Source organism: Typopeltis vanoorti, chromosome 17, assembly GCF_054136105.1.
Source record: "Typopeltis vanoorti isolate ZY-2024b chromosome 17, IOZ_Tvanoo_1.0, whole genome shotgun sequence".
Classification (NCBI taxonomy): domain Eukaryota; kingdom Metazoa; phylum Arthropoda; class Arachnida; order Uropygi; family Thelyphonidae; genus Typopeltis; species Typopeltis vanoorti.
In genome coordinates, this window is record NC_143565.1 from 106,077,696 (window position 1) to 106,093,980 (window position 16,285).

The following is a 16,285-nucleotide window of genomic DNA, read 5'->3' on the forward strand; positions in this document are numbered from 1 at the left end:
TACTTTACAGTAACTATTTGTCAATGACTACAGTATAAGTAAACTTATTTGCTACACTACGATTGTAATAGTCCATCTTTTTTTTTTTTTTTTTTTTTTTTTGGCTATTTTATTTTGCAACATCTTACTGGCCAAGTCCTTGATAACAACAACTTGTTCTCAGTCAAGTCATTCCGTTTTTGTGACATCACTGAATAAAAATAAAATGTTCACGCTTTAAGTTATGTGTTCGTTAAGTTAAGTTCTGCGTATGTATTCCTGATTCAAGAAACCACACTAACTGTAGCTGCTGTTGCAGCATGCACTTATGTAACGTGGGAACATTCTTGTGCAGTATCATGTTGCATATACAGTGTGGGAAACCTTTAAGAATTAGCAAAATGAACAAACATTGGGTTATATGGGAATAAGCGTCAAGCAGTTTAAATGTGAATAAGCGTCAAGCAGTTTAAATGTGAATAAGCGTCAAGCAGTTTAAATGTGAATAAGCGTCAAGCATCCTATGAAATGAGGATGGATCATCCTCATTTGATAGGCGAAACTTATTCGGCTATGAAATGAGGATGGATCTTTAATATCCCTATAATGATGATGGATCTTTAATATCCCTTTTTGATAATTAATACGGTAAGTTTCACAGAATGTTTTCTCTAATCACAATCGAGCCATTGTTACTGTAATAAAAAAAAATCGTGAAAATGATAGTCAAATTGACAAAAATAGTTATCAACGTATGAGTGTGAATCCTCTAAAATAGTAAGAATGCATACGTACATACAATAGCAGTGTATTTTTCCTGTAATTTAATTCTCTCTCAATAATAAGCTCTCAGATAAATGATTCACATGATTGATATTTATCGCCAGGTGTTCCTAGTCGCGTGACTGCTAACTGGGCTTCATAAAAAATGAGACATTACAGTTCCTTTTCCAAGTACATAATACCGGAGGGTAGCAGTTACAGAAGACTTCGACACTTTCTATAGATTGGCAGACGTTAAGTACTGAACTGCGAGTGTTGTTATTGCTTTTTAATTATATATTTTATAATTGCCCTTGTGTGTGTGTGTGTGTGTGTGTTTTAACGTAGTTGTCGTTCAGATAACTATCATAAAGAGATGACAGATTCGTGTAGTCAGTTACTATGGTAAATACTCAACATTTGTGTTCACAATCAAATGAATGAAATAGCTTTCATCAATAATTATGGACTTATTTTTGGATTATTTCGTATAGTTTTGATTGGATGGATCACATGTTAAGAAGTTTTGGAATGCATCTGTCTGCGGTTTATTTCATCTCAGATGTGAAAGTGATTTTCCTTCTACGATAAAAGCTAAACTGAAATTAATAATAATAATAATAATAATAATAATAATAATAATAATAATAATAATAATAATAATTTTTGTTTGTTTATTTTTATTGTTGTTGTTGTTGTTTAACCACTTGGACAATATTTTTAAAGCTTTAAATACTAGTAAAATGTTCCATTTAGTGTTTTTTATGCATGATGATTTTACTAATCACAATATATACAGTATCTTAATTGTGACGTATTAATATGTTTTAGAGGAATAAAATGTATATTTAAAAAGTATTTAAGTTTTACATACTTGTAAGGGAAGGGGTATTTAGGATGGATTGGGTGGAAGCACGGTTGAAGCAACTAAAGTTAGCCAGTATGTGTCACTTAACCGCGTATGTTATTCTCGCAGTATTAGGCGCTTGCATAAATAGTCGTTTTTGACTTATATAACTGAATTGATTTATGCCATAGTGGCATGTTTTCAGGAAAAAAAAAAAAAGGGTACTTGATATTGTTTCATCTAATTTGCTAATTTTTTAACTTTAATTCAGTTTCTAAAGTTTTATTTACTATAAAGAATTCTATTTTTTTATTTTAAATTTCATTATAATATTTGTCTTTTTTCAATAATATAACTCCAGTTCCCGATTGTAAACTTTGGACATGTCAAGCACACAAATGAAGGAACACAAGTTAGACGTGTTTAACTTGTGTTCTTTCATTTGTTCCCTAAACGCTAGTTCCCGCCTCCTTTCAATAATCAAGCAATGTTCTGTGGTCCCTTTGCCAAAAACAACCATTATCAGTTCATTATACTCATTGCTTTGCGCTTTTTTTTTTTTTTTTGGCCTTGGGGTCGAGTAGTAAACAGAAAATGACATTTCATTTAGCTATGATTGAAGACAAAATGAGATTTAACTTTATATATATATATATATATAATATAAGCTTTTTCATGTTTTTCACTGTCTTAGAGAAGTGGCATTAATTACATTTATAAATGAAGAATTGATATTAGTAAAATTAATTAATCAGTAAAATTTAATAAAAATGGCAAAGTTTATTTGAATAATAAACAACACTATTCAAATATAAGATGAAGAACAAAGCAAGAATTGTGCAAATTCTCTTAATGCAAATCAGTTTCCTTCAGAGAAGCGCTTGCAAAAGAAATTTCTGAATATTTTTAAAAGTGTCTAGAGAAACCCACTTGATAAACTTTATATATTAAATATGCATTACTTGATAAATATAATTTAAATGATATATACCTTTAAAAAACCATTAGCATTTTCTTTTTAAGATAGCGTAAAGGGAAGAAACTGTCACCGCTGTTCCGCTTACTGTAGATGAACATTTCCTCTGTGGGTATGTGTGTCATAATAAAGTACAAACAGTAAAGATTATTATGTTTAGGTAATAAATGATAAATTGTATTACTTCTGTATATTATAGCTTATATGAGAGTTAAGGCAAATGGAGACGTTTACATTCGTTCTATATTGTCGTTGTTTATTTGGATAATCTTTCACACGTGAAACTGAATCTACAAAACATGGTTTTCGAATATTTTCACAGATATTCGGCGGCACGCCATGTCCTTTTTTTTTCGCTAAAAATGCCTGAACAGAGGTTCTTTCATTTCGGTAATAAAATAAAATAAAATAAATAAATAAATAAAGTCGATCAGATGGATTGGTACCGAAAGTGTGCTTCACTGTTTTCAGCAGCGTTAGTGATTCGATACATGAAGTGGCTACTTTGTATTACTATCTGCAAAATTCCGTAACGCTTCCTCCCGAGATATCAAGTGAAGCATACTTACGTTCAGCATCGAGACCTCTTTCTTCCCTCTCCCGACTAAGCCTGGTAGTTCACTCGATATCAAAGATGCCCTTTGGTTTGAAAGACTTGGGTTCGAATCCCGTCTACGACGCCAAGCACCTTTATCAGGACTTCAGCTGAAGATGAGTTAGTCGGCCTCATACGAAGATGAAAGGGTTTTCTTCCCTGAAACTCGGCTTTTTCATCCGGCAAAAGAGCCAGAGGAATAGACGCGATTTATAGACATAATACACTGGCCTCACAGACTTTACTTTGGCCTTAAATCCAAAACAAAAAATCTTCTCCCACCCCTCAATGCTACCTTGAGATACTCATTTAATAATACTCATGGACAACGTATGTTGTCCATGAGTATTATGATATATCTTTAATAAATATAAATATAACCGTGATTTTGATAGGTTACTTCGTGCCCCACTTTCTCTATACCGAGGAGGTGGGGGGGGGGGGGTAGTTTGCGTAGATATGTCGTTGGATAATTCGAAGTCAGTATGTCATAAAATGTTATATTAAGTCCACTGGAAAGGTGACTCTTCATTCCTCGTTCATTTTCTTTTATCTTTAAGATATAATATTTATTCTGTCGTCTGTTTTGCAAAAATGTATAATTCAAACGTTCTCAATGGATGCAACATGATATTCCCATCTCTCCCCCACTGCTGTATTTGCACTTGCTTGTATCAGTAGCAGGTTTGGAAGAAGGAAAAGTCCGAGTTCCCTGAAGAGAAGAAAGAGAGAAACTGTTTTTCCCCAAATAAAGCTAGTGTAAGAAGAAAGAGAAGGGGGGGGGGCGTCTAATATTTCTCCTTTTATCAATGGAATTTGAGCATCCGTTTCCCGTATAAGGCTGGCGAAACCACTTAGCCACATACATATCTGCCAGAAGATTGTTAATCAACTCACAAAACTTTGTTAAATTTATGATTCGAAAAATAAAGCTTGTTTTCGCCATTTATTCATTCTGGCCACTTCTACTGTCAGCTCACGTACGTCGTAGAAGGTGCAGTTGAGTTCGGCAGCAAGATATGAAATTGGTAATATCAAGTGACAAAACACGTTGGTTTAAAAAAAACAAAAAAAAAAAACCGAATTATATTGCAAAGCATATCAGTGGTTGGAAATTACAGCATTCTTGTATTGAGTTTCTTTATCACAGGAAATGAACGGAGATCTGTTTTCAACTACATTTCAGAAAATGTGTAAACTTTAATATTAGATTCGTTTGGTCCATCCTTATGCATAGTATTATATTGGTGTTTGGAAGTGTTATTAAAAGTTTTTCGATCATGTCAATTGGAACATTTCTTTTTGCCTCAAAAAATGACAAAACAATTCGAAATGATACAAAGTAATACTCCACTCAAGGTAATCTAATTTAATTAAATTTAAAGCAGTTTGGTATTTGGATCCCCATACTTTTGGCTTAAATCGGTTTGATTTGAATTATACCGCCGAAGCAACTAGAGCTATGAGGCCAGTGTATTTATGGTTTAAATGCGCATGTTCCACCATTTTACGAGACCGCCTACCCCCCCCCTCTACCATCGTAGACTCGCTAACTTACAAACATCTGGGGGAAAAAAAAAATCTCACGATGGTTTCTCGTCTTAGACGATATTCGAGCTCAAGATTTCTTTCTCCAGAGAGAATCACCATTTAAAGATTAAATGTTTATGGGCCATTTCAGTTGTTGAATGAAACACAGTCATACATTACAGATGTATGACTGAGTAACTAAAACTGTCCACAGAATATAAACCAAAAAGGATTCTATATTAAACTGTTGGGAGAATAAACGGTGCCATTTTACAAAAATTTCGTTACGAAACAGACCAGTTTATGATTTATGAGATCATAGTTTATCGGCGATGGTTTATTATCGTTTTAAAATAGTCCGATTTAAAGCAAAAGTGGAATGACCCGACAGATTTTAGTAACGATCCCATAGAAGAAAGAATGGTTATGGAAGGATGGCACTGATTGCTAAAAATGGAAGAATGATAACCGCTCCGGAGGATATAGTTGAGATATTTAATGAGTAATTTATAAAAGTATTCATTCTTGTGAATGTGACATCATGCAGAACTTGAATGCAGTGGGAAAGGAGGAGGAGGACTTGATGTAGATAAGGCTGTAGGACTTGATGCTATTTCACACATGTTTTGAGGGAATGTTCCGGAGAGTTAACAACAGTTTTTACATATCTTTCTTAACATGAGTCTTGCACTGGGCCAATTTCCGAAGGGAAAGAGAGTAAATTTGTTCCAATTCATAAGGTGATAAGACTAGGGCTTTGAATTATAGGCTAGTATATGTATCTGGAGTTGGTTAAGGTGTTAGAGAGGTTAGTTAGGACCAAGATTCAGAAGTGGGTTGACAACAGAAGCATGGATTTGTTAAAGGAAGATCGTGTTTTAGCAATCTGCTTACTTTTTATAATAAAGTGATAAATGCATTGGATAAGGGTGTTGCATATACAGTGCTGTATTTAGATTTTGCAAAGGCGTTTGATAAATTGCCACATGACAAGTTGTTAATTAAATTAGAATGGATGGGGCCGAATAATAGATTAGTTCGCTGAATTGGAAATTGGCTGTATGACAGGTATCAGCGAGCTGTCTATGGAAAAGCGATATCCCAGAAGAGGAAAGTTATTAGCGGTCTACCCCAGGGGTCTGTTTTGGATCCATTGCTGTTGAATTCGTATGTAAATGATATTTGGAGAGGTCTGAATGGTGATATACAGTTGTTTGCAGATGATGCAAAGTTTGGGAGCTATCAGGAGTAGGGTGGATGCGGATGTGGCTTTGCAAGAGGACTTGAATACACTGGCTGAATGGGTAAATGAGTGGGTATGACAATTCATCGTTGCAAAGTGTAAGGTTTTTGAAATTTGGGAAGCAGAGATGGGATATAGAGTACACAATCGGTGGAAATATCTTGGAAGAGGTAGAAGAGATGAGAGATCTGGAAGTGATTGTGGATAAGGACCTAAAATTTCTGGGACATGTTGCTAAAATTATGAGGACAGCACAGCGGATAATGGGAATGATTCGGAGGGCACTGACCTGTAGAAGTAAGGATGTTATGGCTCCCTTGTATAAGGCTTTGATCAGGCCACATATGGATTACTGTACACAGATTTAGTCACCTGGTTTTAAAGATGTATTGGAAAAGATCCAGAGACGATTAACTAAGGTAGTTTTTGCTCACTGGAATGTTGAGTATGAAGAGAGATTGAGAAAATGCAATTTACAGAAATTGGTGGATGGAAGGAGGAGGGATATGATTGAAGTATATAAGCTGTTAAGAGGTTGTTACCAGATTAATGTTGAGGAAGTTTTGCATAGATTGGGTGAAGATCGGAAGAGAATAAGAGGTTATTCCTGGGAGTATAAGGAAAGTGTGAGCAAGGGGTGAGGAGCAGTTTTTTTGCATGGAGAGTGGTGAGTTATCGGAATGTATTACCCGAGAATGTCGTGAGCGCGGAGACAGTGAACATATTTAAAGCACGGTATGATAAACTGCCTGTGTAACAAAGAGACCTCCTGAGATGAGTCTTTCACTCCATGGAGGTTTAATAATAATAATAATAATAATAATACACAGAAATCAGTAAAAACAGTCCAGCCAGTAAAGTTGTTATATACATATGAACAGAGGAATAAAACGAATCTAAAAGACAGAGCTTCCGCGCGGTTAGCCGAGTGGTTATGCGTTCCATAACTATATGTCTGGGAAAGAGTGTCCTGCGTTCGATTCTCGTCGCAGACGTGAGGAGATAAGGATCTTTCTCAGACATAGCCAAGTTAGCCGGTCTTGGGCGTGGACTACAGGGTTTTCTCCCCAGTTTATCTGGGAGTTTTCCTCCCTCAAAGCAGAGGAAACTGGTCTTAAGACCACAACGCTTCGCAGACAATTACACATGGTTGAGCGTGAGGATAACGACCCCAACTCGTAGTATGAAAAACCCAAAAATGGGAGTCCAAGGCCTTACATGGAGCTGAGTGCCAAAGAAGAAGAAAAGACAGAGCAACCTCGGGATGCCGAACCTGAAAGAGAAGCGTTTTTGATCGATACATTTTGTAATTGAGAAATATACCATAAGTATTTCTGAATCTCAAGAAAAATTATACTAAACTCATCACCGATCATATCGATAGTGATTGATATATAGTCTGAAAATTAGATATCTCATAAGTAGAGAAATTTAAGTTTAAAATCCCAAAGAAATATTTTACAATTAATTTATGTACTTGTTTAATTTTGCATTGGTTAAATATTTAAGATTTCCTTTGTATATTTTTATAAAAAAAATTTTGTTACTAATAAATCTTGTTGTAAACCTTTAAAAAATAAAGGTAAAACATTTTATAATAAATTTTATTTTCATTATTTCTAATTTTAATTTGAAAAAAATGCGCATAAACACATAACTCTCGAGATGCTGAGCGGATGGGTCGGGAAATATGTGAGTTCGAGTCCTTTCACAGGAGTGAGAAGTGAATTGACATTGGATGTTGTGAGTGCGTCTCAGGATTGTGTTCAAAGAAAACGATAAGTATTTAGACATTCGAGAGAGGGTCACGAGAGAGAGATACTCCTTCGAAGAGTTTGAACTGAAGCGGCATGGATAATATTAATCGTAATCCGATTCTTCCTTAAATAAAATCTTACCTAGTGTGCGCGCCGAATATCAAGAGTTGCTAATGTTAATGAGTGCTGCTTGCGCATTTTACTAAACTCGCTTAAAATCGGACCAAAAACCACACAAGAGCTGGCAGCACTTGTTTGCCAGCCTCTTCGTCGGTAGCTGCTATAATTAGTGATAGACATGGGTCAGCTATCTCTGATTGGTTACCGGTGGAGATTGAACTGCCCACTCAGTCTCCAAAAGTAGATAGGGTATAAAGGCCTCGCTACTTCCTATAAGGGAATAAAAGGAGTTAGCTGATTTATTTTTTATTTTAATTCTTAAAATAAATAAATCAGCTAACTCCTTTTATTCCCTTATAGGGAGTAGGCGAGGATTCGAAATAATTTTGATATATTAATTTGGAATTGTCTAAGTTTCTCGCACTGTTTTTCCTGTAATTCAAACGGCGGAAAATCAGCATATCATACACAGGTCTTTCATAACGGTTTTATAACCTGCTTCGATTTTTCCAAAATCAGTTATATGAAACTTAATCTAAACTAAAGTTTCTTGTGGAATTACTTTATGTATATTATCCTCTATTTATAACAGTAAATGAAAAAAAAAAGGAATTAAAGTACATATATATATATATATATATATATATATATATATATATATATATATATATATATATATATATATATATATATACACTAATTAGCACTTCTTTTCCTCGTGTAAGCACCTTTGTGTATATCTTTTTGAAGAAACCAACAGCAGTCTTCCATCATATTACCACTCAATTTTCTGGTATTGTTGGTCCGTTTGTATTGTCCTTGTATTTCATCCTATCCAAACCACTAATGACAGTTTGTCATTAGTGGTTAGGTGTTTTTAATGATTTTCAACGAAAAAACATGTTTCAACATTGTTGAAAATTAATTCGAAGACGTTTTCTTGAAGGAGGGAGAAACGTTCTAGTATGAGCTTTGCTCAATGTATGGGCAACTGTACACTCATAAATAATAGATTAACAGAATTATAATGTTTTGTTATTTAAAAAAGCTAACACAAAATTGCTAAACTTATAGTAAAGAGTTCTTTTTATTTCTTTTGAAATAAACCGGAAATATTCGTTGCATATATCCGGATAATTGAAGATGGGGAAAACTTTATAATTTATTCTGATAAACCAGCCTTCTTTTCATATCTATCAATGGTAAATATTGACGTATGCTTTAAGTATTACTTAATGACATTTTATGCTGCTTAATGGCTAGAGAGATGTCCCATATAAATTTAGGTTTTTCTGCCCACAACTCACAAATTATGTATTCCCCCTGATTTGGAAGTGGTGGGCCACTCTGGGTCAACTTACTCAGTGCTGACTTCAGCCAAATACAGTGCTGACCCGGCATCATTCTTTTCTTTCAATCCCTGCACTGATGACTAAGGCAAAAGTTCCCTTTGCCAAGATATTCTACTCAATGCCTCTCCAATCTTTCATCAGAAAGAAATGGGTAGACTCTTAAATAGCTTAGAAAACAAGTCATCTGATCATGATGATATTTTCTTCTATTGTGCTCCAGAATTCACCTATCCTATACTGCCTTCTCAATCTTTCCTACTCGAATGTCATATCTACATCAAACAAATCTGTGTTTGTTTGGTAACAAACCTATATTCACCTTATTCCAAAAACACTGATACAACTCAATGAACAACTATCGCCTAGTTGCTCTTATTCATTTCTTTCCAAATCACGGAAAAGGTAATAGCAATAGCAATGTCTTCACCACCTGAAGGCTAATCAGTGACCAGCAAAAAGGGTTTCACCACTCGCTATCCACAACCAATCTCCTACTGAGTCGCGATTTACCTTTTGTTCAATAAATGAAAATATTGAAGAAACTCAAATGGTCTATTACGCGGTTCCTTCACCTACAAAAAATTGTGTACTTTTGCTGAATAGACATCTGCGCCAGACTCGATAAATTAAAAATTTACCGTCCGCCTTCTACCCTTTGCAACTGGGTCGCCATCTTCCATTCTGACTGTTCACTACTTGTCATATTTGATGAATTCCTCTCTTAAGATTTCCTCATCAATGGTGTAGCATGTCGAAACTGTACATTTTCCCTACTTTCTTCCTCCTGTATAAAAATGAACTTTCCTGACTGACTTCAAATCCTATCTATAGGATTTGACAATATGCTTCATTTCCTTTCTTTTGACAAGCCTTGTATTCTAATCATTAGTAGCTTTAAGATTTTCCACAACTAAAGACTTAAATTTTGATTTTCTTGCTATCCTTAGGTAGAACTAGGATAATCTTGTGAATCTCATTGCAAACTAAATCATAGTCCCATTTTATCTACCGCAAGGAATATCTCATTTGAACTCCCTTTACTCTTGATAATACCAAGAGCTCTATACAGGATCATACTTCTCTTCTTGGAGTGACTTGCTCCTCAAACTATTCCTGCACAAACACATCTCTTCCTCTTCTGCTTCCAAAAATTGGTGTATTTTTCTCTTAAAGACACTACTTCTCACTCGTACAATTGTTATAAATTCCATATTTGATCAAAATTGGAATACTGTTCACAGATATGGGGTTGTGCATCTAAAAGCTCTCTAGTCTGTTTGATGTATCCAGGAAGGAAATTCCAATCAATTGATGACCTGCTTAACTCAAAGACACTTCAGCATTCTCTCTCTCTCTCTCACACACACATGCACACACACACATACACACACATACAGGCGTTCTGTTTCTTCCTTGTCTTATGGCCCATCTATAGGTATTCTCGTGGGGAATGTTCTGTTGAATTTAAGAGGACTAGCAGTGCGGTCATCATCTATTTACCGTCAATCTTCAAACTTTTTGAACCAATTTCTGTCTCTTCTCTTTCATTCTCTCTCTCTTCGTCTGTTCTTTAGAACAGCTGTTCTCACGATGTTTTTCAGAGGGCATATTGATGACGATGTCACCAATATACCCTCTGAATTTCGATTTCCTGTCCATCTCACTCTCAACCCCCTGATCTCATGTCATCAGTGTAATACACGACATTTAAATGGACAATTATGCTTGGTCCACACTGTCCGTCTATTTAAATCATCCTGTAAAAATTTCTAAATCATCTCTACTAATTTTTATCCCATCCAAGTTTGCATTAGAAGCAAACAAAGGGATATTGCTCATCAAATCCTTTTCTGTCTCATTACTGTACAATTTAAATAACAGTGGCAAAAAACAAAGCACTACAGCGTTCTGGTTACCCACCTTTTGCTGGATTCTAATCCTCTATATATACTATTCTTTGATGTTATCTGCCTTTTATCCATATCACCAACATCACGCACATCCTCGTTTGCTCAGTTCATTTAATAGAATTAAATGTAGAATTCGCACGTCTTTACAAAGTCCATAAGTAATAACTGTAGAAACAATCAGAGGAAGTAAATTGAATGACATTGTGATTAAAAACAGAGAAATACTTTTCTGAAAACTGAGAAAAACGTTTCTATTACGCAATATATTACTATACCCCCCCCTTCCCATTCATCATTACACAATACCACAAAAAACAGACCCAGTGAACTCACAGATCTATAGACATAGATCACTTTGGGGGAATGATAGTAGCCTACACTGGCTCCCAGCTAAGAAGTTGTGACTTCTGAACAATACGTTATTTCGGATCTAAATGTCAACACCGATATCCTGGATACTTCCATACGACAACAACAACAACAATACCACAAAGCCATATACTTCCTAATTTCTCTTAAATCACCACATAATTTATGGAGATGCCCTAAGATATAAACTTCTTCGGTATACATAAGTTGAATTAAGCCGTTTGGTAAGTGATTTGAATATTTTCGTAACGTAATATGTTCTAGCTGGTAGTTTTTTTTTTTTTCCCTTTCGTAAAAGGTAAAAATATAGTTTGGATTGGAGGTAGTACGCTGGATTTATGCAGGGATCGATTTAAGGTTATTGTGGATCCAGAGGCTCCCCTCTACTTGTTAAAGTTTTAGCTTGTTTATACTGTGGCCAAGGTTCCTTGTAATGTAAGGCTCTATGCTGGAGTTTGTCTAGCTTATGCTTAAATCTGGTCCTGAATTCATGTAATGTTATGGATAAAATACTCACAGGGAGTTAAGCTTTTCTTAATTCGATGAAGCACTGTAGTCTCTGTAGCTCAGTTGGTTTAAACAAAGCCCTTTGGTCGGAAAGACCTGGGGTCCGATTCCCGTCTATGACGTGAGGAACCTTTATCTGGTCTCTGTCGACTAAAGGTGAGTTAGCCGGTCTCATACGAAGGTAGAGTGGTCTCTCCCGGAAACTCTGGTTTTTCCTCCCTCAGAACAGGCCAGTAGAACACACGCAATTCACAGAAGAAGAATACTTAGGGGCATAGGGGTAACCGCATTATCCTCGTATTACGGTTAGGAAATCAAAGGATACTTGGAAAGCCGTGGGCGCTTAAGTGCCTGTTAGAGCCACTGATGGACGTAAAAAATGGATGTTTATTGAAAAAAAAGTAAACAATAGTCACCTTTAATTTATTGTAGTATGTAAAACAAAATAAGCAAAAATCTCCAATATCTATTTCCAATATCTATCCAAAATCTCCAATATATATATATATATATATATATATATATATATATATATATATATATATATATATATATTCATCCTCAAATGTAGTATGTCTAAGAACTATGAAATATTAAAAATATTTCATAGTTCTTAGCCATACTACATTTGAGGATCTGGTTAGATCGATCTTAAGATAGCAAACATTTCCCATGTTAAGCTCTATAAATATATTCGGCTTCTTTTTTTTTTTTTTTTTTTAAATGCAAAATGAAGTAAAACTATAATGGCACCTCTGAGATCTAGTGGTTAAATCGCTTATAACCTTCGGCAAACGCATTCCTAGTATGGCATTACTTAAAAGGACAAACTTTGAAAATTACGTATACATATATTAGTCTTTTTACTGATGCACATTTCTGGTCCCACCTCCAGATAGCACTGTTTTTCAAAAAATTGGCTTTCATTAGTGGTATTAATACTCGAAAAGAGTCATGGCCATAAACTTTCTTTTATGTTCTGAGTAAATAACGGATGTCAATGACTAAATGTATAAGCGTGCGTGCGCGCGCGAGTTGGCAGTGTGTGTGTATTCCATTATACGTTTATATATAGTTATGAGAACTTCCAAAACTTTAATGATCATGACCTTATGAAACTGCATCAGTACAATATCTTTTTCTTTTTTTTTTTTTTTTTGAAACTCCAAAAACACATTTTGTGATAACAGATGGCGCAGTATGTAAAAGAAGCGTCGTGCTTATCCACGCTGAGGCGCAATTGGAGCATATTGCTATGTGATGGTTGATGTTATATTAAGTGAGGTATATCAAGAAGATGGGGATATACGACTACCTGTTGCTATTTCTGATGTTTAGTTATATATCTTTCATTTCGTTCGACAGATGAATAGTTTTTGTCAGTCATCATGAAGGGGAATTAATTAAAGACTGACAAGTTGCGAATGTTTGTTGTGTATATTTATCTTGACGGCCAAATTTAGTTGCTAATACGTCAATTTCTGTGATAGTATTGTTTACTTTGCTCTCGAAGAACTGCCAGCAAAGTTGCTTTTGTGGGCTTGAATCTAATTAAAAGGAAAGCTAAACAAAAAATGGAGAAATGCTTTGCTGGAATTATAGTGCTGAATCCCGATTAAATTGAATTTCGGCTTTTCTTATCTAGCTGTTGTACATATTTTAGTGATGCTTAAGAATGAGAAGAAAACAGGCTCTCCGACTTACATAGCAAAAGCGTTTTTGAAATGTCAACGAACTCCATCCGGCTAACATCAAAGGCCGTCAGATTTTGATATATTGAAGTTTTACCTTGTGACTCGAAATTGAAAACGTTTTATTCTTTCGCTTCATATGTGACTGTCAGCGACTATTATATTATATAACTCGGTAATTTTATATATGTATATCATTGCTATTTTTGCTTTCAGGTTTTCATGTAATGACAAGTGATAACTCGCTGCCCGCTTACAGCGTATTTTCGACGGAAAAGTGTTTATAAATAATAATGTGTCATGCTCGAGTTAGTTGAAATTGGGAGAATGACAACAGGTTTGCTGACGAAGTACTTCTCATTCTCGAAGAGAAATGCCATGTCTTTCGGAGGTGTTTGTATGCACAGATCGTACCATTTTAGGTGCCTTATTGTCATTGTGTATATAAATTTTTGCATACCTAACATTTGCCACGCATATTCGTCTACTTGCACTAAAGAATGTGATTTATTTAACTGCGAGGAACCAGTTGGGTGCAAAGAATTAACTTATGATCTCTGTGGGTGTTGCAAAGTTTGTGTTCGTAATGAAAACGAAGTATGCGGTGGACTAAATTTGTTGTCTGGAAAATGTGCAAAGGATCTCCTTTGTGTCATTTCTGTGAGCAAGGATCATTTTATGGTTGGTACAGAAGAAGGTATTTGTGAAGGTAAGATTTTATTTAAGTATTAAGTGCATTACATTTAATTGAATGTTGTGATTTTTTTTTTTTTCTTGTATGGAAAATCTTTGTTAAAATGCATCTTACTGTTGCCTCCCTTGAGGAGTCTTGACTCCAGGAGGTGTTTGCAGGGCCGGTTTTATCATTAGGTGACCTAGGCAATCGCCTAGGGGCACTAAGACTTCGGGGCTTATGTTTGTGTGAGTATGACAAATAGAGACAATATATAGGGACGCCTAAATTTTCGTTGCCTAGGGGCATCAGATACTCTCGGATCGGCCCTGGGTGTTTGTATAATAATAATAGAGAATAAAAATACGTTCTCTCACACGCATTCTCGATAGACTTTTATTACAAATAACATATTCTCTGCATTTGTAAATGAGTATGTTATTAAGCATAATCTGTTGGAGTTCAGGACCACTTATTAGCCATAATACAGTTGTAAATTTCAATTTCAAAACTTTCAGGAGATCACATATGAGTCATTATAAGTTTTGAAAATGGTTACATAAGGATTTAAATTTGAGTACACGTTTTTTTTTTTTTTTTTAGCTATACATTTAGAAAGTGTTAAGTATGGGATTGAAATAATTATAAAAAAACTTAATAAAATACTAATTTGCTTTTAGCACCTTCATTTTGTATTAGGTGGTGGTGGCGGCCAGTCCGGTTACTCCGTAATTGGGTTACACCAAAATGATTTACACCTTTATATAGAATAATGGCCACATAGAGACATCAACAAAAGAATTTTATTTCTATGTATATGTATATATATTATTCCATTCACAAGATCTATAACACAATGGTGCCATGTATGGGCAAGTGGTTACAGAGAGAGAAGGAATCTGTTAATGTGCCTCTTCAAGAGCTGGAGGATTGTATGCATTGGGGGAAATGCCATGAAGAAAATTATTCCAATGAACCAGGGGTGAATTCTCCATGCTTGCTGTGCAAGCTCATTACTTGAGAAAGAAATAATATTTATTTGTTAATAAATGCATGCATTCCATTTAGGGTTTTATTTTTGTAGACAGAAGATGTCTTAAGCTTGCATGTCAATAATTGAGCTTTGTGTTGTGTATCGAAGGCTGATGCTTGCTCGTCTAGTCAAAGCTACCTTGGCTTGCTTGGTTGTCGGAGCTTCCAGATCCTCGCTACAGCATGGTGATTTCATGCGTGCACATAGCCATTTTTGCTCCCTTCACATCGTCTTAAACACCGGCCATACACCGTCAAAGTAGCTCTGCCAGTGAGCTTCAGCCAGCCTTTACAAGTGTGCATGTTGCTTGGGAAAATTAAGTTACAATCAACTTTTTATGATGATGTTATTGACCAATTCATAACCGTAAGGTAGAATTTGTATTCAAGTAGCTAAATTGAAAAAGATAAAATATCATTTGTAAAATAAATGTTGTATTTGTGATTAAATGTACATAAATTTCTAAATATATAGTTTTAAATGGTCAGTAATTCATTATTCTGCTAATCAGACTTCAATCACACCTCTCACTCCCTGAATGATAACAAGAGCAAGTGTGAATTTCAAGATAGCATTCGCCCCTGCAATGAACAAAGGTAAATAAAAGTTAGCTTGATAATTTTGAACAAAACTATATGGAGGTAGAACAGGGACCTCAAGTGTTTTCATAATAGGAATGGTGGTGGCCAGTTCATTTGGAGCATCATTCAGTGGAAGATGAATTTCATTGCCCAGTGTGAGACCAGACCACCACCACCCTGCTTGTTGGAGGCCTGAAATGACTTGAGAAAGTTCTATGTTTGGTATTTAGAGCTGGTTTCCATACTATATATTAAAAAATAAAAACATAATACACAATATACAATTCTTAGCCCACCCACTATATAGATGTACTGTAGGTTTACAACTCTTTGTAGGTGGTTGGTTGATTTAGATTTATG

At 35.1% G+C, this 16,285-nt stretch overlaps 1 protein-coding gene across 1 annotated transcript in view; it reads left to right on the forward strand.

Moving 5' to 3' along the window:
- The window catches only part of LOC150097744 (cysteine-rich motor neuron 1 protein-like), a 168,632-nt gene that overhangs the window by 47,579 nt on the left and 104,768 nt on the right, over positions 1-16,285 (forward strand). The window contains exon 3 of the mRNA XM_090407273.1: positions 13,855-14,347. Within this exon, the coding sequence (XP_090263399.1) occupies positions 13,939-14,347 (409 nt within the window). The 5' untranslated portion in view covers positions 13,855-13,938. The remainder of the gene's footprint in view (positions 1-13,854; positions 14,348-16,285) is intronic.